This window comes from Lytechinus variegatus, chromosome 11 (genome assembly GCF_018143015.1).
Source record: "Lytechinus variegatus isolate NC3 chromosome 11, Lvar_3.0, whole genome shotgun sequence".
NCBI lineage: Eukaryota > Metazoa > Echinodermata > Echinoidea > Temnopleuroida > Toxopneustidae > Lytechinus > Lytechinus variegatus.
The window spans coordinates 18,428,459-18,452,946 of NC_054750.1; the positions used below are offsets into that span (position 1 = coordinate 18,428,459).

General features: G+C 36.2%; 1 protein-coding gene across 1 annotated transcript; it reads left to right on the forward strand.

Annotated features, from left to right (window-relative positions):
* Window positions 1–2,045: 2,045 nt before the first annotated feature.
* Window positions 2,046–14,986, forward strand: LOC121423458. The gene is made up of 4 exons (XM_041618799.1): window positions 2,046–2,592; window positions 3,432–3,541; window positions 13,335–13,430; window positions 14,117–14,986. Exons 1-4 carry the CDS (start codon window positions 2,341–2,343, stop codon window positions 14,439–14,441), a joined length of 783 nt encoding a protein of 260 aa, XP_041474733.1. The 5' UTR covers window positions 2,046–2,340; the 3' UTR covers window positions 14,442–14,986.
* The last annotated feature ends 9,502 nt before the right edge of the window (window positions 14,987–24,488 follow it).

Sequence of the window (24,488 nt, forward strand, 5' to 3'; positions counted from 1 at the left end):
TATCATCTGGTCTACTCACAATGAGTTGACATCCTATTATCTGACATGTCTATAGCGATTTGGTTAATATTTATAATCAAACAGTTTCCGAAATCCGTGTTTTTATAAAGGCGTTTTTCCCCTGATTAAACCGATAGTCATATCCTTTGATTATAGACTAGACCACGTGTGTTTACAAAGTGCTTCATCAAAGCTTTTCAATAGTTCAACACCATTTAGTGTTATCATGAAATAATATGTTATTTTAACACAAGTTTGTGTATTTGGTGTATAATGTAACACCCGAGTGTATGGTTCTCTATGAACACCGATCGTCCCGATATCTCGAGCTATAAAAAAAATCGGTGTTATTGGATTTGAAATCAATTTCATTTTCCCCTCTGCGTTTATGTAATATAATTATATTCCGTAACATAACGAAAAGGAATGTGGTAAATTCACTTCGATCTGCGTCATGTTTACCGAAAATACAATTATTTACTGCCAAATTATCATGCCAAAATGCAGGATGAGGATCTCATTTAAGATAGCAATAGTGATAACAATATCTGTAAAAAAAATGAATAGTGTTTTCCATATACGTAATGTCCTCATACTTTTACAAAATATCCTTCCAAATTGATTTCATTGTATGTAAACCAATCATATATCCTAAATCCATTGATTCATTCAGCATCTCATGTCAATAGACGATAAACGAGTATTGAACCTATCATGTAAAAACACGGTTTAAAGGCTTAAGCACATTGTTTAAGCCCGTCACTCTAACAACTATTAATCAAAGTTTTAAACAAGTTGTTAAAAAAAAGGTTTAAAGGTATTGTTTAACTTTGTGAGCAGCCGATTTAAAAAATTCTCAAACCAAGATGAAACATTGGTACAAGTGCATGTATTAGAACTAATAAACACTGAAAACAACCATTATTGAGAATGAAAAGCTAAAACTACAAGGCAAACCCCGATTTTGTAAATAGGCGTCTTATAGACGCCTAAATAGTACACATAAATGTATGGGATGAAATTAAGATGGTGTCACTTTATATTTCAATTTTTGAAGCACTAAATAATTATTTTCGAATGCAATTTTTTCTGGGCTTCATTTTTGTAACATATCACAGACACAGGTGGCAAGTGTGACCTTCTATAGCTCAGATTTTTAAAAAGTCAAACCAATGTTAACCAACCACTTTAAACAATGAAAATAAATGTTTAAACAATTGTTTAAAAGTTTATATAACTTGTTGTTTGCAGAGATTACAAGGTTATTTCTCGGGCTGAAACCTAGAGCACTAATCTCTTTTTTTACAGGAAATTGAAGGAAATTCAAGGTTATTCCCTTACAGCGTACGTTTGAGCTTATTGTAGATTATCATTCATCTATCGATTGTTGATTTGCTATTCGATGAACCAGCATTTTTTACGTTTACAGTAGTAATTATTGTTGCGATATTACCTCTGAATCAATCGCGATTTGTTTAATCATTTTTGGCTACGATTATCTTTTTAATCATCATTTATAATTGAGATTGTCTGAGAATTGCCTCCACTTTGGAAAATAGATAATCATTCTGAGCACCGTAATAATATTCTTTAATATAGGATTATCATGGCCGATCGTTATTGTTTTGACGGCACTTTTATTTTAAAAATGATCGAAATAAGCTCTTTTATATTATAAATGCTATTTTCATACTTTGTACATTGGCTTAAATTATAATTTCATTAACTTTTCAATGTATATCAACGGACAAAGATAGATGGAGAAAATGTTAAGCAACATATTTTGCTTCAACTGTAATCATTCATGTACCCGCGTCCACCCCCAGTCTATTATTGAGAAAATTACTTTTTTTAATCATATAACAGCCCACAAATACATGTAAAGGTGAAACATTTGGAGCTGGTTAGACAGACTGAGCAGGATATTCATGACATGCGCACTATCATGTCACGTCCGGACTTCTAACAACAAGCTATCCCGCCATTTCCTTAATGCCTGTTCGCTGATTGGCCAGTGAGTTTGAGTCACTTTTCGGTAAGTTCTGGTGCTCTATCGCGAGTGCTGTCTGGACCCCGGTCCGTCATATACTCCGGGCTGTGCATTCAACATAATTTCTCTATATTCTCTAGGAATTTAACAGGTGTTTTTCGTGTTTATTTATTCAATTTCCGACACCGCACTTCATGTCTTTATTCTTTTCACGAAATCTATATAAACAGCTTCAGTCAGACTTCTCAAAGTTCTACTTTTTCTTCGAAATATTGCTTTGATAATTGATGGTGTTTTGGATAGTCGTAACATTCTTCGCTAATCGTTTACAGTGATCATTAATTGTCGCCATGTTCTTTCGGACTTGGAACTCAGTTGTGTTAATACTCATAGGTCTTGTATGTCTGCTAGATGCCACAGAAGATGGAGGTGATATAGAGAAAAGGGGAGCAGGAACTGAAAGAAACTTGGCTCTAAGAACTGGATCAACTGGTCCAACTACTCCAGCTAACCCAACATGTAAAGTATACTCGCTAACCTTGCTTGCACAAGATTCATATTATTACGCGTGCTGTGAGGGGACAACTATTACTGGAGAACCGGTTAGTATACAATCATGAACCTTTCAAATTTTAAGAGAGGGAGGGAGAAAGAAAGAGAGAGAGAGAGAGAGAGAAAGAAAGAAAGAGAGAAAGAAAAAGAAAGTAAGCAAGAGAGAAAGTAAGTAAGAAAAAAAAAGAAAGAAAGAAAAAGAAAATAAGAAAGAAAGTAAGAAAAAAAAGAAAGAAAGATTAGAAAGAAAAAGATGATAAGAAAGAAAGTAAAAAAGAAAAAAAAAGGAAAGTAAGAAAGAAAGAAAGAAAGAAAGTAAAAAAAGAAAGAAAAAAAGACGGAGAGAGAGAGAGAGAGAGTAAAGGAAAGTGGTATAGGAGAGTTGTGCAGGGAAGAGCGGAGGAGACAGAGACAATGAGAAAAAGATAAAGACAGAGATATAGAATATATAAATAAATACAAATCTGGCGCCTGTTTCAAAAAGAGTTACAATTATGGTAACTTTGTCATTATTGCAAATTACTACCATGGTAACGGAACTCAGCAGCCAATCACAATCAAGGTTTCCATGGTAGTTACTATAATGGTAAAGTTACATGAAACAGCTGGTAAATGCCAGGCATGCACCCACCTACCCCCCCCCCCCTTAAAAAGGGAGGCCTGCTGAATTCACTAAATTGTAAAAATCTAAAATAAAATTAATGATAACTTCAATGTTGTTAAACTGATGTGAATCAATATCTAGTAATAAAAAACATGGATATTATCATAGCACTTTTTTTTATAACCAACTGCCACCAAGTAAAGTTCAAATCATACACACCCTATCAAAGACTTTAAACGATTGATTAGATATATTTTCAACACTATTTATGTATTTTACTTGTAGGAAGTAATAAATTGGGATTGTGATCCACTGCGTAAAACTTACGCGACATTGAACGAGAGTAAACCCTTCTACTGCGGGGGAATCACCGGGGAAGCGAACGCAAGAAAAAGGTAAGTAACTCTGGACTTACTACATGTATACTGAACTCGTTTTGTAAGGTATCGATGGGGTAAGCTCGGCGCATGTTGAACCCCCCCCCCCTCCACTTGTGATAGAGTGGTGTGGATTGGGGTAGTCTTATCCGAGTAGGCACGTCTGTGGCAGTATTTTTACTACACTCTAAAATATGAAGTGCTAATTTAGCTCTTAAAGAGCGTGTATAGTGACTGCACTTCGGAGTGCTTATTTAGGTCTAGTTCAAATTTGAACGAGAAAAATCAGCACTCCGAAGTGCAGTCACTATACACGCTCTTTAAGAGCTAAATTAGCACTTCATTTTTTAGAGTGTAAGAGCTCAAGGTAATCTTAAGATGACTTCATTGATATCATCCTTTTCCTCAACGAAAACAAGAATAAATGGGTGTTATAACATATTCAATAAATTCAATTCTTTGTTCCATTTCCATTCAAAACAATATAAAGTAATACAAGTCAAGTACAATTTTACAGACGAGCATTCTTACTTCGTAAAAAACAACAACAGTATAATATTGAATATAAATTGAAATGAGGGGGTCCACTAAAATGCAAAGCTTGTAAAGTGTGGATCCCCCTTGGAAATAAATATACGATATAGACACTGTCCAGCACACCCCACATCTGTTAACACCACCCCGCCTTCTTGTTCTTCTGTTAATAGTTTATAATGTTTCCTTTCTCATTTCTTCATGTTGAATGATGTATGTTTAACTGCAGAGCGCCTTTGTAAAGCAGTTTTCAACAACAACAACAACAACAAAAATGATCAGGCGAACCCTGCAGTGTAAAATAAATGAAATAAATAACTAATGATAAATAAATACATGCATAAATAAATTAAAGCGTCATCTACGTTATTATATAGTCGTAGAAGGGTGTTTTATTACGCAGCTATAGCCAAGTTTCTCCTATGTACATTTTTTCTATTATGTTTTCATGACTTTCCCTTCCTCTATCTATCTATCTATCTATCTCTCTATCTCTCTCTCTATCTCCCCCTCACTAGCCATTGTTTAATTAATAATGCCCGGTAGTTACACGATAAAACAAGGAGAGCTCCTACTTCCGTACTATAAGTGATTGGACAACACTTCCGAACTAAAACAATATTATCACTGGAGTTTTCGGACAGAGTTTTAAAAACAATGCACATCATTTTAGGCGAGAATTAAATTTATTTGAGTTATTCATCAATTACTCATTCATTCATTATCAACAATTAACAAAGCATTTAAAGTCTCTTTCAGTTATTACTAAAATTCATATCCCGACGCATTGTGGCGACCAGCGTCGGTAATTCTCCAATATCTGCAAGCAAAATCCTTTAGGGAACGGATAATGGTAATGAGAAATTCAATTGAACTTTGTTTAAATTAAAAACCTACACACAAAAAACCCCGGCAGTTTTGATTTCAACATTCAACGTGAGCGATGATCACTGGAATTCACTTTGCGCACATTGTGACTTTGTGTTATTTTTTTTAAGATAAATATAATTTAACATGAATACAGGGATCATTATCTAATTCAGTTCGGCAGGCCTATGTCAGCAAGGGTTACAACCCTGCCTTGATGTACAGTCAAACTAGTGCTTTGGCAAACTATATATTTCTGAGTCTTTAATGAGAGCATACTTGCTGTTCTGAAAGTGAGTTGGAAATCAGGGGTTATTAACCATTTCCCGTCTCAACAGATTCGACAAACAACTATTGCACCGAATGTCAACGCATGCTGCTTTAAGCCCAGTCATACCAACATAACCGACTGCAGACCGATCAAAGCTATTACGTTAATCTTGAATGGTATATCGTCGATCGGTTTGAAATCGGTTTCGTTGATGTGACTATAGCTCTATACAGGACTGGTTATGATAGCATGATAGCAAGGCCATGGGTTCGAACGATTTTTAATAGGGGGTGCTGATTTTGAAAAAAAAATTGACAAAAAAAGAAGGAAAAAAGGGTTTTCATTCCATGAAGGTGATTTGGCTGAGGAAAAATTTGACAAGCCCCCCCCCCCCAGAAAAAGATTCGACAACACAGAATAAACATGATAAAGTTGATTTTTTTTTACCTTACCTACTGGATTTCCAGGGGTATTATGGTAAATAACACCCCAGCACCCCCGCTTCCCAGGGTCATGCATGGGGGAATTGATTTTGTACTAGTTTATTTTGAATAATGAACTTAAAAATCCAGAGAAAAATGTTTATTTTAATTTAACCGAATTGATCTGAGGATGAAACAAAAGGGTCTCCCTTTTGCTTCTGTTGAGAAGACGTTGTCAAGCACGGCTGCCATACATTTTAGACTCGAATATAATACGGAAGCAGTGGCGTACCTAGGATTTTCCACGGAGGGGGGGGGGGGCAAAAGCGTCCTTTGCATGTGTTGTGGCTCGTCAGGGGGGGGGGGCAGTCCCGTAGGTACGCTAGTGTATTGAAGCACAGTACGCAATAGACAATATTGTACAGAATTAAAACGGCATATGAAAAGGAAATAGGGAGACAACAATAGTTATCTTATCGAACAAGGAAAAAAAGATATGAGGGGGAAATGATAAATTTCCAAACGTACTTTCTGTCATTGTGGGCAGGATCTTAGAACCACAACGTATTTGCTATTGATTGTGCAAAAGATTATCCTCGGTATCCCCTCGGTATATAGAATTGGTTCTTAGTTTTCCTTAAAAAAATGATTGATCAAAATAAGTTTTGGTGAATTCTGTAAAAATGATGTGTGCGACCAAAACATCTCACCATTTACCCAATTATTGGATATAATTTACTAAAAGTGTGGTTGATTTTGGTCATTATGTTAGGTCGCACATGCACAGATTCACAGATTTTTTACCGATTCCTCTGAAAGCATTGTTAAAAATCGCCACGTTTCGGCAGCTCAGACCAAACATTATGGCAAAGAGTGACCAATATGATGGTCATTTAATTTGACCAACTTAATGGTTTGAAATATACTGTTTTTGTTGATATTTCTTTAAGACATACACGTTTCCCGAACTCATTGTACATTTGACGAATCCGTTTTTAGCGTTTGATATCACCCGAAATAATACAATCTATATACAACCATCATTAAAACAATTCCACTTACATGACTTTTAAACTCATGTCTTTAAAATGATTGGTCAAAAGAACCAATATTCTGATGAAAAAGTAGTCCAAGTCTACCAAGGCTTGAATCTTTGAACCAATCATTTTCCCCATCTTTGCCAGTGATTTGAGGAGAAAAAATGTCACCAACACATTTGTTATTTTGACTTCTGTACAATCTTGTCGTGGGTAAGCAGATATAAATTAGTTTAATATAAAATTGGTCCATACTCCCATCAAATGTTTATCAATTGGCGATACAGAGGTCGCGCGGTGTGTCTGTGTGTGTGTGTGGGGGGGCTGACCCAAATATGGGGCCCGACCAGGCAAAATATCACAATCAGATTGTCATTTTAACTTTTTTGTACAAGTTTTTAGAAGAAAAAAAAGGTGAGGGGGAAGGCTGAAGCCCACCGAACCCCTCCTTTTCCACGGCCCCTTTGACAAGTCTACAAGGGAAGTATCCCGCTGTTTCATTGGATGTTCCCTTTAAAATCGAGGTTGGATATGACTCAGCTTTGATGCTTTAAGTCGAAGCTTTCACCGCGCTGCAACTAATGATTATAGAGAATAAAAACAAGTTTGTCAAACACTGATTTCCAAAAGCTGACAAGTACATAACCAATGCCTGTATTAGTCGCGACAGTAATAGTAGTTTGTTACTAGTAGGTCTTATAATTATATAACACCATAATACCATCATTATCATTATTGTAATTGCAACTTATCGTAACAAGCGTTACAACAACACAATATACTGTTATTATTCATATTGTGCATTTTTTGTTTTAACCAATTTACTATGAAGATGATGATTGTTACCGTTGTTGATAATTATCGTGATCAACGATATTATATTGTTGTTGTTAGTATTATTAACCTCCTCCTCCCCCTCCTCCTCCTCCTTCTTCTAATTCTACTTCTTCTTCTTCTACTTCTTCTTGTTCTACTTCTTTTTCTTCTTCTTCTTCTTTTTCTTCTTCTTCTTCTTCTTCAGCTTCTCCCTTTCCTTCTTTATCTTCTTCTTCCTCAACCTCTCTTTCCTCCTCCTTCTCTTCTTCTTCGTCGTCTTCTTCTTCCTTTTCTTCATGTTATTGTTATTTCATTATTGCTATCATTATCATTATAATCATCATCAACATCATTATTTTCATGTTATTGCATTAATAAGTGGAGTGAAGACAAAATGAATATAGAATATATTCTTCTTATGGAGTACGTCTTTACTCCTATATCCGATCATGCCCATACAATGAACAGTGGCAGATGTTACTCTTTCGGGAGAAAAGGACAGGAAAAATATGATTAAAGTGATTTATGTGTGAGGCATATCCACGGAGTAAAAAAAAATTATCAGAACCATTCGACTAACATGAATCAATTCATACGAATTTGAATTCGAGTTTTAATCAAATTGTATTATTATATTCAAGAACAGACAAACACGTACTCTATTAGTAATATGGCTTTTATACAAGTGCAAACGAGGTAAGGATCATTTCAACATTTAGAAATCATATTTGGAATGGATCAATAAAATTTGAAAGAGACCTCAATCGTGAGCGCAATTTAGCAATGGTGGCATCGAGAAATATATACAAACCGCATTGCAAAAAAAAACAAAACCCATTATAAAATAATTCTTGATGTATTTCCATATGGTCAGATTCACCCATGATAATCAGATAATCTGATAGAATCATATAATTATTTATTTTATTTAAGAAAAAATAAATAAACCCATACTGACTAGGGATATCTTCCGAAAATACAGTACATTGTCATTATAGGCAAACCAAATCTTATAAGAAAGCCAAAATTTAGAACTGCGTTTAAAATAACAATACAGGATACGATTATACTGTCACTGCAATTGACCCGTGGCGTAAGAACGATTGCGTCATAATTATTGTCTGATATGTGATAATCGTACCAATTTCAATATCATCTCTTATTATAATTCATTTGAAATCCAGAGGAAGAGGAAGTTTACTTTGAACCTGCCACCGTAAGATTAATGTTACGGATATTGGCACATATTCAAAAAGGATAACACATGATATGTAACATCCAGTCATCATCTTTAATTTTGCCTAAATATCGATTTTTCAATCGCTAATATAGTTGACAAGAACACTGATAAAAATGTTGGATTATTTGTGTTTCCTTATAACTAAAGAATAAAAGAGAAAATGTATATTGATATAAATTCTATAAAATCATAACTTCGATCTATATCTGGCAATATAATCACTGGTTGTGAAAATATACGGGGTTTTTTTCAGACAGAGCGACAAAATATGCTCCTAAACTCCACCAAATATGCATCGCAACCAATATGAAATTTATCTATCGTAACATTTATACATCATGATATGGCTCTTTTATTGATAAACGTAATAATGCTAATATACCTTGCCTTTAAGTTTCTATGTAAATGTTTGCCACAAATAATGATTCTATATAGAAAATATATCCGACATGAGAGTAATGCAACTTCCTTTCGGCTACAAGAATAATCATAATTTGTGGAGACATATTTAATTAGATTACTTCTTATTAATATAAACGTGTTGATAGCGCATCTCGAATGCGTTTTGTACACCAAACTCTCGAATTCATACGAGGACGCGCCAAGTTGTGAACAAACATTTTGGCATGCATGAACACAATCATTTAAGAATTCAAATAGAATATGTTCAGAATATTTTGCTACGTCATCTAATAAGTTAATCTGTGTTATCTAAGATAAGCGAAGTAACAAACTGACAACAGTGAAATTACAGATGCATTGCTTCATAGTAGATGACAATTAACAGTTATATCAAAACAAAATGACAACAACAAGACAAAACAACAAAACAAAATGATATTTCTTGTAAAATAGTTGCTATGACAAATATGTTCAGACAGTGACTACACGTGAAAACACCTAGGCACTGTGATAATGTTTCATAAACTTGCAAATGTCTTTGCAACAAAGCAGATTCATTCTTAAGCTGTACCAATTGAAAATAATTAAGACCAATATACAGAATGTATCAGGAAACGTTGAATATTAAAACTACACTTTTTTACCTGATAATTTTATTTTGCCTTATGACAAATGAACAGCGAATGGGAATAAATTCAACAAGCGAAAAATATAAAAAGGATTATTTACGATTAATGCAGCGGAAGTGTTATTTGATTTGGGAGGAATGGATCTTCAATGTCATATGATGCATGTTTATAGGTTAAAATTGTTTGTTTTTATTCTTATTTTGATCAATTCTTGAAAAAGTTATACACTAGAAATATTTATGTAAATGAACTTACAGCATAAACATTTTGTTTGCTTCCGCAGACAAATATTGACTCAAAGAGAAAAATTTCCATTTATATAAAGTCGTGTGCTTCTCATTATTCCTGTAATTTTGATTGGGAATTGCGAAACATCTGAATAAATATTATCAAAATATTGTGAAACGCTTGCAGATAAGTTTGTTTGTAAAATTGGGGGATTAAACCATAATACAGTTTTATACCTTAAACTATACCGGTTGCTAACCTACTTCATTCATTGCCTGATATAGAATTCGCTTGTCTGTAACCATGGCAACAATAAATGTCAAACCTCCCCCTTGGTATGAGCAAGCATACGGGCAGGAAAGGGTGTAGCTGCATGATATCTCAATTCAATTACTTTTCTCCCCTATGTTAACACACTTCATCTTATATTGCATTCATTCATCGCTCGCCATTAAAGGGTGTACACTGGGCCTAACCCCCCCACCTAAAATATGCCAAGTGAAGAAATTGAAAAAAAAGTGCTTGAGAAAAAGTAGAATAAGAGAGAAAGAAAGAATATGGAAGAAGGGAGAGAGACTGTGTTGCGTAACTATGTCTTTTCCTATTTTTGTCAAAAATAAATTATAAACATATAAGAAATCCTCTGATCATTTCGATAGCGACAAGCAAGAGTGAGAAATTGGTATAGGTCGATAATGGCATATCATATAGGACAAGTATGAGTGGCGATAGAAGTGACAACTTGATTTAAAGTATATAAAAACAAAAAAGACACGGTGAAAAAAAAAACACGGTGAAGATTTCTTTACGTTGAACGAGAACTGTTTTTTCCCTCTTACATCGATTTAAATACTTTATAACCATATATGCCTCTCCCCTTTGCCCACACTTCACAAATTGTCGAAAAGTCAAATTGCTACTATTAGCTCTTATTTCAAGTTCAGGCATGTTTTCATATCGCTTCCTCATATGATCAAATTCATTAACTTTATGTCGTAAGAGTTCAAGATGACAACCTTTTTTTCTGGACATATCTCACCTCCGACAAAACTCTAATGACCTCAACGGAAATAGATAACGGAAGTACTAACTCTAGCGATGACACACGTTCAGCTCACTGATTGCATCCGCGCATGCGCATATTCATTATAGGAAATGAGAACAGATTTAAAACTTCATGTATGCACGCTTTCACTAAACCTCAGCGATTCACTCTGATAATCAAACAGATATCATTTCATCATGTGAATGATAAGTCATTTATCAGTTTTCCACAGCGGTCAAGGTGATCTAATGTTGTTCCTGCGGCAATTGTCTTGCAATATCCGAAGTTATAGTGTTAGGGTTTTGATTTTTTTTATTCTGTCTGTTATTTTCTAATCATGGATTGTAATTAACATGATTGAAGAAGCTTAGGTTTTAGATTTAATTTGCCAATGTGCAGCTGATCGGAGTAATCAAGATCACCACGTCATCTAATGACATCGAACTCATCACTGAGATGTAGTTTTTATCTTTCCCCATCATTTTTTTTACAACTTAACAATTTTACTTCCACCTTTTGCCCTTCATATAAGTATGCAAAAGGTTAATAAACAAGCACTAATTGCCTTTCAATTTTCTGGCACACCAATTTAAACATTGGGGAGTCGTGGTCTAGTGGTTAAGACTCTCGTCTTCCAATCTGATGGATGTGAGATCGATTCCCAACCATGGCGTGTTTTCCTTCAGCAAGAAATTTACCTATATTGTGCGGCACTCGCACAGGTGAGGTAAATGGGTTTCGGGAGGAAGTAATTCCGTCATAAAGCTATGAGCACCGGATCGATAAACTAGCTTAGCTGGGGGTAATATAGGAGCGCCTTGAGCGCCTAACAAGATGGATGCGGGTACTATACAAATCATTATTATTAACATAGAAATGTTCCATTCAAGTAACAGTTTGTTCCCTAAATACAATGGTAACACATTTTAATGCAAAATGCACCTATTTGTTCCTGTTTGCAACTTTGCCCCTACTAGTATTGGTGCACAGATTTGTGCTTTAAAATAGGTGCAAATCTGAAACTTCCCTAAAGGGTACAACTCAATCTAAACCAGTAAAGGCTACGCAATGTCGCACACTTCATCTCAGTAATGGTGCAAAAAAAAGAGTCTTTTGGTGTAATGCCATATCGAAAATGAGCTCCCAAGTCTGGGGGGGGGGGGGGGTGGTGACGTTACACGTCTGTTAAAACTCTTTCACACAGAACAATAAATTATATCATACAATTTTTTTCTCAAAGTACATGGTTTTATAGATTCATTACAACACCGTTTTCACACACTCACAAAATAAAAAAGAATATCATCACGAAAAAAAAGATGTCACCAGGACAAATGAACCCATCGATCGGATGATATTGGCAGAGATTCCCAGGGACATGATGTTTTGACAACTAATCAATGATCAAGTTGGGTACACGGTCAACGGAAGTAACGATCTTGTCAAACTTTGACAGATATCCGCAAAAACTCTCGCTTTCACATTATTCATGTCGGGAAAAGCTTTTAAACCAGGTATCACGGAAACATTAAAGAAATCGGGTCATTCGTTTTTGTCATAGATAAAGAGAAAAATGACTTTCTTTTTTAAACTTTTTTTTCATTTTTCCAAAGGGGGTGTGTTCGATAACTTGGATGACATTGCTACTATTTTAAACCCGTCCCTAAAATCGTTCCAGTATTACGTAAATATAAGGTGATTCTTTGGTATATGTCATCACTCGATTAAAACAATTTTCGGCGATGCCCGAGTCAGATATTTGGTGAAAATGTAATGGTTGGATTTGTTTGATTCTCCAGGCTTTTTGAGGAGCAGCTATCAATGGGGATTGTCTCCGTATACGTGATGGTACTTGATTAATTATAATTGTTCGCTGTTCCTGTTTACTTATCAGAATTTGAGAATCATTGCATGATATCATTTCGGCATCATTCTTAGGTTTCGCACAATGTTATCTCTTTTATTGTAATATTTCGTTGCATCTACTACGTTGTAACATTTAATCATGTCTATTAATTTTGCAACAAATGGTCTTTTAATATTTCCCCAGAGACTTCGAACGAATGTTTTCTGAACTACGGAAAAATGGTTTAAGAATCAATTTTCCTGTTTTTTCGTTGTTGTGTTTAACATCATTTTTGTAAGGTCCTTGTTATATGGGGTTGTGTGGTAGACTTTTGTTATGTTTTTTTTGTTTTGAATACAAAGCGATTAGCGTTAATGATTACATATGAATAGAATTATGTTATACGTGGGACGTCCATGAAAGCACAGTGGCTGGTATGAATGTGATTTTTATATTTTCTTGTTATTTATTCAGATGTGACGAACGATGGAAATGGCTGGCCAGCGAGGATTGCTTCAAATGGACAGAATGTTTCCTTGGAGTATGCCCATTTGAAGCCGAGAATAGAGGGTAAGATTTTCGTTTCTGTCCAACTCTGGGGCAGATCTTGGACATAATTTAGGGGGTGGGGAACTTAGAAATTACTACCCCTCCCCGTTTATCACTAGACACTAGTGGGGCGCCTTCCCCCGACAGGAAAAATAAGAGAAGAGAGATAAAGGAAGGGGGGGGGGGAGAATTTCCTGTTAAAAATATGGATTTATATTCTTATTCTCGCCTATATTCGCGCTTGACCCCTTTCTCCGTTACATCTCCATTTCAATTTATTTTACCCTTTTCTCGCTGTTAACATTTTGGAATTTGATATCTCCATATCTCTGTTCACAATCCACTTTCTGGGTCCTGACATGATTTTCATCCTTTAATTTCTATTCAAATTAAAGTTCAATTCATTAACATTTTAATTAAAAAAACTAGCCATTCTTTGCATTAAGATATAATACTAATAGAGGGGACAACTCTAAAATCACCTAGTAGCGAGATCACCGAATGACAAAAAAAAAGAAAGAAAAGAACTGGCATAATACTAAAACGGATAAACAGGGAACAATAATAAACTTCGCATATTTTATGTCAAATGAAACAAATAATAAATAGTAAAAAATTTTCTTGCATTTCTTGTGCTTTTGTCAATGGAATGACTAAAAACATGTCCGGATGGTGATATCATTTGCTTCCTTATTTTCTCTCTTTAGATCGGCCATGGACGCGACTTTCTGCGGGGATGGGCAGTGTGACGAGGGCTCTGAAGACCGTGATAATTGTCCAACTGATTGCTGCGAAGTATACAATAAAAAATGTCTAGTTACTAATAATACCTGCCCCGACGCCTGCTGTTCAACGCCATCGTGTTGTGATGCCAGGTTTGGTATGCTCAATACATCCCAGGTCTGGCTCGTCATCATCGTCAGCGTCGTTGGCTCCATCCTCCTCATCAACTTCATCTGTTGTTGCTGCTGCTTCTGCTGCTTCAGGAAGTGTTGCGGTAATAAAGGAAACAGCCGGAATGCGGTTGTGTGATCGTCACCACAAGTTGTGCGCTACGAATTAAGTCGTTATTTTAAGAAATTGAATGTATTCGTCCATATTTGCATACAACAGCGAGTTTTAGATTTGCGCGGTAACGTCTGTGACGCGATCATCTCGTCACATATATTGTTATGTGCCTGCCCAAGGCAACGTTGACAAATAACCGCGTCACAGGCGTCACAAATCTAAACAGCCTATTCCGGAAAATTCCCCAGAACGCAGGAAGAACGTCGGAACCAAGGACGGCGAGCAGCATTTAGGTTGGCGTTCTCGGGAATGTTCCCGGCCTGTAACGTAAATAGCTACAAGGAGAATGTATTTTTTTAAGTCTTACATGTTTTAAATCTATCACTCTAACCCATATTCTGAATAAATATATACTCTTGGAAAAAAGGTGCCGATGAGAACGTTTTTTCCCCCGTATTTGGAACATTTTAAAGTTCCTAAAATAAGCAACAACAAAAAAACACCGGTACTAAACGGTCCTCTAGAAACCTTTGGGTTCTACAAGGAACCTTTAAGGTTCTTATGTACAACATGAGATTCTTTCCAGAACCCATTACGTCGTACAAAGAACCTTAAAAAGTTCTTTGTAGACCAGGGGCCGTTTCATCAAGCGGTTCGTAAGTTAAGAGTGACTTTAAGAACGATTGGTTATCCGTTCTTTTGGTAAATGATATTCACCAATTAATGTTCATTGGTAATTATTTAGCGCGTAAGAAGGTTCACCAGTCGTTCTTAAATTCGGTCCGGGAGTCGGTCTTAACTTACGAACAGCTTTATGAAACACCCACTGCCCCCAGGAAGATTCGAAAGTTTCGAAGAATCTTAGAAGTGTCTAAATACGGGACAAAGTATAGGTGAAAACACAAGTGTGTTGGCTCAGTTGGTAGAGCGTCCGTCTCACAACCGGGAAGTCGGGGGTTCAAACCCCGGCCGCGTCAGACCAAAAGACGTTAAAAGATGGGAGTTGCTGCTACCCTGTTTGGCGTTCAACGATTAAAGGGAGAGAGCCTCGTCGATCTGGCGCTGCACAGCGGCTGCCCAGCGGCTGCCCGGCCTACGATAAATTGGGCAAAGCAAATTTTCGGAGTATTTCATTTCATGTCTATTTCGAACAAAAAATATGGATTTTCATCATTTTTTCATCATTCTAAAGTTCCTAAGAATGTATCTTATAGCAGAGAACTTATAACTTTTCCCCTTTTCACTTAGACCTAGAGATTTGCTAAAACTGTTTGAACTATAATAATCATAATTACAATTCTATGTCTAAACGTCCTTAAATCTTGTACTATATGAATCATATTTATTTTGTTAAAAGTGCATAATGAACATCTTGAATACTACTTAAAATCGACTACTAAATTCTATACAATTCTTGTATACCAAGGGCGTATGGAAAATTGTCTTTCACGATTTTTGCCAATATACAGAGATTTTGCCATTGGAATAGTCTCATCGAAACCATTGACCGAATCGAACTTGCCACTAGCTAATCGTTGGTTATAGTTATTAACGATTTGACCATTTTTTAATACGTTTGATCCTTATGCCCTTTACTATATTTACCAAAATGCATGGTCGTAAGAAGTCCCTCCCGAAATTGTTAAACATTAATAGCAAATTAACAAACCCAAACACCAAAAGTGTAAAAAATTGCCCCTAAATTTTATTTGAAATAATCATGCCCTCGAACACCCTTATGATGCACTCGGTACCTTCTTTCACTCACTGAACATTTTCCATATTCTGAACCCCTCATGAAAAAGAAAACGTGAAAAAAAGCCATGAACCCTATTATGATAATAGTGTTTTGAATACAATAGTAGCGTGGGAATAATCTCATATTTGGTATCGGAAGCAAGGAGTGCTGTTTTTGGCTAGTCAGTTCCTTCCGTCGAAGATCAGAAACAATGATCAGGGCCAGGGCCCCTTTGCAGAAATGGTTGAAATCAAACCCAACTATTAAAATCAACTGCAGCTTAATATCCAACCAATCAGCAGCACGCATATTTGGACTTTACTTGCGTTTAAACGCATCTCTCAGATCATAAAGGGCTACAAATCTGATGTGACCTTTCACAGAGGCATTTCTCTCGTGTGTGTTTTCTATCGAGCTGTGATTTTTTTAAGAACAAAATTAATAGAAAATCAATTTATGATGTGCAATGCATTAATACCTCAGAAAAAAAATGCGTTAAGAAAATTCCGATTCATAATTATCGTTACAACCAGGGGGGGCCGGGGGGTTCTCGGTTATTTTGATGTAAGTCATGGTGGGGGTGGGGTGAGAAATAGGAGAAATTGACTTAAATGTGATGTTTTCTTTTCTTGATTAAGCTAAAGGGGCCGTTACACAACTGAGCTCACTCCCTGTGATATTGTTATGTCTCAACTCCGAGGGGGGGGGGGACGGGGACTTGTTCTATTCCATCGGGGGATCGCGTCAGGTCGGGTCGTCGAGTAACCCGATCTTTCGTGAAAAGGGCCCCCTAGTTTCCGAAAGGTTGGTCCAAAATCGAATCTTTGGAAGGTCGATAAAAACTTACGTTCAGATTCCTAGAAAGATACATTTTACCACGATCGGGGAAAAGAGAGTGTAATATGAGTGGTGCAAATCAGCTATTGTGCAATATGTGCGGCAAAATTGATTTATTGGCTTACATCTAGAAATACTTTTAAATGCAATGTTTTCGGTTACAATGAGCCAACTCTCAACTTCAGAGCTTTCATCGAGCTCACCTACATACACATTGTACAATGAAATCGGGTTTTTATTACTGAATGCGGGTCTGAATTACGAAAACGGGAAGATTGAATTCATGCTGTTAACCATTTGTGTGGTAGAATATGAAAGAGTTGATGAAAGCAATATTTATTATTTTTCATATACATGTATTTGCGTCTGTTATGTTTTGTGGTGTAGTCCTGTAGAATGTCCTGTCTTTATGCTCATAGAGAATTCATTTAATTATAATGTACTCAGTGACTTGTTTCCTGTGTATATAGTGATAAAAGAGTGACGATAATCACTCGATGTTCTTTGCAATTTTGTTAGAAAGATAGATTATTTCGTTTAAATGTATTTAAATCGTGTGTTTTACTTTAGAAAGTTATTAGTATGATGTCTTTATTATTAAAGACCAGAAACCAGCTAACACATCACTGCCATGATCGTGAAAGCTTCGATAAAATCTGCCGATTAGGCAGCGATATTGACTGTTGAAATTGTATAACGAAAATGATTATTATATGTAATGCTTATCCCTCTGTTTTACCTTAAGTACACAGTAATGCAATTATTATTTTGAAACTGCAAATATTAAGTGAACAATAGCAAGTTTTGATGAATTGAAGTACGTCTACTTGAAAAACTTGAAAATTCAAGGAATTCAAGGAATATCCCTTAAATATAAAAAGGAGCGAGGATCTCGAAGCCATTTCGAATCCCCTCTCTTTATCTTTTCAATATAATCTTTAAAAAAAAAAGAAATCAAAGATTAAATGAAAGCGTGCTAAATATATAATGCACCCCAAATTGTAATATGTTTCGGCAGCTCATATCTTTTCTTTAAAATATAAATAGCTAAAAGTAAGTGATTGTCGTGTAGCATATTCCGACCATTGTTTGCAGTTCCAAAGTATGTAGTTACATTTGCTGTGATATGATCTCTATTTGATTGTCATCATTAATGTATTGTAAGAGCTATTTTTCTTGATATTGTTAATTTTGTTATGTCTTTATTACGGATGCTTTACGGTGTTATCTACTTGACGAGATGGTGACTTATAAGGTTCTGCTACCATGTAAACAGGTAGACCAATATGTCGTCATGTTGGCATAACTTAGTGTTGATAAAATCCAATAAGATAGATGATGCTGCTCTATGTCCACATGTAACGTTTCAGAAATCGGCCTAGCAATTCATGTCAACATGACAACATATACAGTTTTAAAGTCGGCCTGGCAATGCATGTCAACATGGAGACATTACGATGATGATAAAGACGGCACCATTTGTATTGCGCCATTTATCTGTAAAAAAAACTAGAAACCCAAAGGCGCCGCTCTGGCTCCTCATATATCACACATTATTAACGCAGTTGCTTTATGAAGTCCACGTGGCAGTTTATGTCAACATGGCGACAAATAACCCTTTAGAAGTCGACTTGGCAACAAACCTCATGTCGACATGTCAACTAAGTAACGAAGTTAATATAAGTCGACAGATATTTCGCCAAGTAGATGGCACTTTTAAAATTTCCGTACTTTATACCAAGCTAACACGACACTGCCAAATTGTTCGTGAAGATTTCGGGTAAATGCCGTCGAGGTACCGTAGTCTTAACTATCTATGCAATTTGTAAATACGTACATATAGCCTGTCTGTATAGAGAAGCAATATAGTAGTACATTTTATAGAAATTTATAAATACTTTCATGATTTATTAATGTGTTTGTATAGAACTGTCTATCTGTAAATAGTGTCTTAAATTTATAATCAGTTGTTAAAGCTAATAATATTAGTTATGATCTTATCTAATAAAAAAAATGGAAAGCATTTTTATTAAAATAATACAAGGTTGTTGCATCGGAGCAAGTTAATACAAAGGTCGATAATGCCGCACTATGTTACAGTCATACCAACGAAACCGTCTCCAGACCGATCAAAGCTATTATGGTATTTCCAATTGAATACCCTCGGTCCGGTTGGATTCGGTTACGTTGGTGTAACTAAAGCATTCTGTCCCCGGCCTTAATAGTCGTGTTTGACCATGTTTGGAAGGCCGCACACTAAAGCTACATAAATTTAAAGGCGCAGTCACATCGTTCCGTGCAAGCCTTGCGTGTGGCTTGCGGGAAACTATCTTTGCTACACGCAGGTCGCCCGCATTGACAGTATCTCGCACGTACCTCGCACGCATCCGCAGGAGCATATGCAAGTCTGATTTTACCCGCAGAAAACTTGCTCAAAACTTGTTCCGGGTGATTGCCCGCAGAATCCAGGCAAACCATCAGAGACCCGCAAGTCACACGCAGTTAACCCGCTTGAAGCACGCAGATTGCCCGCGGAGCTGGCTATGCCCTGGAAATGCGTGTTAAGGCCCTGTCGCATCCAAACATTGCGTGTGACTTGCGTGCAGGAATTTTCCAACCCCCGACAAGTTTTCTGCGGGCAGACAAGGATTTACGCATGTTTTGCGTACGTCTGCTGCACGTGTGCTACTTACTATCTACTTGCGTGTATAGCGTGTGACCTGCGTGGGTGTTGCGAGAGAACGTTGAAACTGATCCGTGTTAGTAACGGGCGACATATGGGCGTTGCGAGGGACCTGCGTCAAATCAGCGAGTTACTTGCCTGCGTGTCACGGTTGCGTGTGGGTTGTCACACCTTGGTGATAAAGCAGAGGTGATCAACAAACGTAATCAACTTGGGCGCAACCAATCCGAAATTAACCAGTAGAAAGACAGTAATTCGTGCCTCAACATGCACGCGATCAGTGCTCGCGCCTCGCCTGCAGAACTCACCAGCTACACGTATATTGGCAGTATTACGGCCGTTTCTTGCCAGTAATTCACCGTATTATGCACACAGAATGCCCGCAGATATCACGCATTTCCAGGGCATAGCCAAAGATCCGCGGGCAAGCTAGGTCCTTCAAGCGGGTTAACTGTGCGTGACTTGCGTGTCAGTGGTTCAAAACTTTACTGCGGGCAAAGCAGACTTGCGTGTGCTCCTGCGGGCAACATGCGTGTGAGATACGTGCGAGATACTGTCAATGCGGGCGACCTGCTGGTACCAAAAGTCACGCGCAAGGCTTGCATGTGACAGGGCCTTTATGTGCGGGCATTCTACGTGCAAAATACGGGTGAATTACTGAGCAGGCGAGGAACGGTAATGCTACTGCCAACTATTACAAACGTGTAGCTGAGTTTTGCGGGCAACTCGCGAGCAAATCGTGTGCACGTCGAGGGCGAATTACTGTCTTACTGGTTAGTTTCGGGGTTTTTCGATTCCATTGTCACATTTGTGTTACGGCGGCCGTACGGCAAGTCGAAAACAGCCGTTTTTTCAATTTTGATTCAAACCACCTATATGCAGTTGGACAAAAAATGTTAAAACGGCTGTTTTCGACTCGCCGTACGGCCGCCGTAGAACAAATGTGACCATGGCATTAGTTACGTTTTTTTTTGCGGCCAAGATAACTACGTTTGTAATCACCAATGTGATATCACTAGGCAACCCATGTACACGCAACTTGCACGCAAGTAACTTGCAGATTTGACGCAGGTTGGCAGTAGCACCCTCGCATCTCGCCCGCAGGGCACACACAATGCACGCAAGTCCACAGTAAATTGCACGCGTCCCACACGCAGAACTTCTGAAAATTCTTGTTTGCCCGGATAAATGTTGCTGCGTGCTGGAAAATATCTGCCCGCAACTCACCCGCAAGGCTTGCTTGCACGGAACGATATGACAGGGCATTTAGATATGCACATGAAGTAGCTAAAATGAACTAAAATTACAAATATTCGTTTATGCACTTTTACTCAGACATAATCATCGATTAAACATGGGTGTACGGTTATTATGTGACATAGTTAAACAAAAAAATCAAACGTTGAGTGGCTTCCTTTTTTAGGGTTCGACACTATTTTTTGTTGTATATCTACACAAGCATTTTTTTCCTGTTATTTGCTGAAACATTCTTTGAGAGATAGAGCATGACTAATTAGAACACCAGTGTGATCTTAAAGTTGCAATGAATTGTTAAGATGAGCCTCTCTGGGATCATAATACGCTAGCCAGCATACAGAGCGGCGATGATCAAATCATTTTTATGCAGTTATTAAAGAGTTATTTTCATCCAGATTGTGAATAAAATTTCAAGGCGATTTTATATCGGTACTTGTTTGTATTTTTATTCTTATTGTGGGCGCATGATATTATGACGAGACAAATGTATCGGCATAGGCCGACGTAGCCTGGAAAGATGGAAATACAAAAAAAAAAAAGGTTGGTTAAAACAGAGAATTGGAAGAGGGCAAAATAATAGAAAGAAAAAGAGGACGAAGAAGTGTAAGAGCAAGAGATGGAAGTGAAGAAGAAAGAAGGGGGGAGGGGAGAAGACAAAGATGAAGGAGGAGGAGGGGGAGAATGAGGAGGAAAAGGATGAGACGAAGAAGAATGAGTTCATTGACCCTAAATGACCTTTGACCTTTGTCATGTGACCTGAAACTCGGGCAGGATGTTCAGTAATACTTGATTACCCTTATGTCCAAGTTTCATGAACTAGCTAGGTTCATATACTTTCTATGTTATGATGACATTTGAAAAACTTAACCTTAAAGATTTCAATGTTGACGACACGACGCCGCCGCCGGAAAAGTGGCGCCTGGAGTCTCGCTCTGCTATGCAGACGAGACAAATATTAGACCGTCAGAAATAGGAATATAAATTCTGTACAAAGAACAGAAAAGTGATCTTCAAGTGTCAGTGATGGTATAGACAATGTAGAGGAGTCTCACAATTTACTACGTAATAAGAGTAACCATCCAAACAATTTCTGACAATAAAATGCATTCTTTATTCGATTAGCACAAAGGTTCTAACGATCCTTCCAATTAAATTTTAGTCTAGCATAATTTCCACACTGACTTGCAATAGTTTGCCTGCACTAATGCTAGTCAATGCATATGGTATGAAATATAAATACACACACAATGAATACACAGAAGCTTACGATAGCATCTAAATACAATATCATCAACACACACACACTGTTTTATAAAGAACTATATAAAAGATAACTACATCAAGGTATTTTTCTTCAGCCTGGATGGTATAGAAATACTCAAGGTTATTCAGTTTTGTAAAAAATCAAAAATAAACAAGCATGATTATACCACTACTGCATGCAGGGTCTAAGATAAATAATATAATGAACTGACATTTGGTCTGATCCGGCTTATGTACCTCCCATTTGATCACATCCCACAATTCTAAGGGGGTGTTGCAAGAAAATATTTGCAATCAATTGCAAATATTCTGTTGCAATTTTACAATTAATTGATCCCTTTTATCTTAGGCAAATCAGATTACACTCCTGTCATTGAGCAGATTAGTAATCAATCACAAATTTGCAATTAATTGCACGGCATATGCTTGATTTCGGGAACGAAACTAGACTTGCAATTGATCGCAAGTTTCTTGCAACGCCCCATAAGAGTGCTTATCCCATATAGCATAATGCTAAATTAAGTAGGTGTTTAAGCTTTTTACAGCTTTTTATGCCTAAGAATCAGACTCCTGTTTCGTACAGGTAGCTGAATTCAGGCACATAACAAAATGCCAAGATCAATGATTAAATAACCAGTTTATAAACAACCATGGTAAGAGCAAACCCTCTCTGTTGAGTCCGAGTTTTTTTTTCCAAGAAAAAAAGGCTATGGCTTGTGTAGCTCTATGAAAAACCTAATAATATCATTTGGACCAAAACGGGCTAATAATCTCTTGATCAACACCACCCATATTGTATTTCTTTTTTACATTTGAACTGTTATAGAACTAGCTATATTACCAACACAACAAAATACAATAACTACCATAAGAACATTTTTATAAAAAAAAGACTTACAATCTCTGAGTATGAACATTACAATTTAAATACCTATGCAAAACATATTAGAGTGATAAATCATGTCTGGAAATGTTGCATGATTAGGGCAGACTTAAGACTATTCTTGGTATGATATACTTCTCCTTAAAACGTTTGAAATGTTCACAATAGAAACAAATGTCTTCATCTTATTTAGTAGTTTAACTATTGAATTCAGCCTAAATCATGAAAGACATAAAAATATCTAGTATTTGGAAATACATGCAGCTATATCAGTATCATACTTACAAATCTATCATATTCTAAAATTTGTCACATAATTTGCCTAAAAAAATATCTCATACAGAACATTACATACCACTGATTTTTTACCAATTATTAATTTGTTTTTGAAAGACAGCAGCATTGAAAATTCATTAGTAATAATATTACTGTAGTACTTAATTTTCATCCAACTCAGTAAGTTCATAGTCATTCATAACCAATATTCATTTTCCTTTTTATCTTCTCACGAATAGTTAATCAATTTCTGATTTGGATATATAGAGAAGGAGAATAAACTTACGGTTCTCTGAAAAGCAAGCCATTATTACACGGCAATAATTAGTTATTAACCAACATTTACATTCAAATAAACAGAACATAACTAACATTACACCTATGAAAAAATATCTATTCCCTTTCAAACTCACATATTTAAAAAAAGAAACTGTTGCATTACTGCATTAGAAATGAAACGTATTATCATTTTTTATCACAATCAATTTTCAATCTAAATAAACTTAATTAATCAAAACTCTTTGCCAACAATGTTCCATGATATTTATCTAAAGTCATGTAGAAATAAAAAAAAATCTTTTAAGTGTATACCATATGTCTCTATTCTACTTGATTATCTGCAATTATGTTTAACTTATTTACATACTATAAGGTGTATAAAAAGGGGACATACTGTGTGGTATACTTTGTTTCCTGCCCCAAAAACTGCTATATATCCAAAATTTATTATAATTTGTTTTTGCACTTCAGCAATTTGACTGATAATCTTCTTTCCTTTACAGGAATTATTCATTTACTTTTAGAATACTGTTACATGTAAATACATGGATATACAATAAGTACTGTATGGCAAAATGAATATATTACATTGATAAAACTTGATAGAATATTACTGCTGCATATAAAAAAATCAGTAAAAAGTCAAGGTGATGATCAAAAGACTCTTGTCCGAAGAACTAAGTTTCTATAAACATACTTAATCCTACAGAAAATCAAGCAAACCACAACAACTACAGACAAGATAATATTCAAGGCAAAATGTGACACTTTACATAATTAGTTTCCAATCAATACTTCCTTTCTTTAAACCAATATTGAAAATGGGCTTTAAACATCATATTCATACTTTGATAT

Coding starts and splice junctions, on each gene's coding strand:
- LOC121423458 (XM_041618799.1), top strand. CDS start 2,341: ATGTTCTTTCGGACTTGGAACTCAGTTGTGTTAATACTCATAGGTCTT. Junction 3,542..13,334: donor GAAGCGAACGCAAGAAAAAG/GTAAGTAACTCT, acceptor TTATTTATTCAG/ATGTGACGAACGATGGAAAT. Junction 13,431..14,116: donor TTTGAAGCCGAGAATAGAGG/GTAAGATTTTCG, acceptor TTCTCTCTTTAG/ATCGGCCATGGACGCGACTT.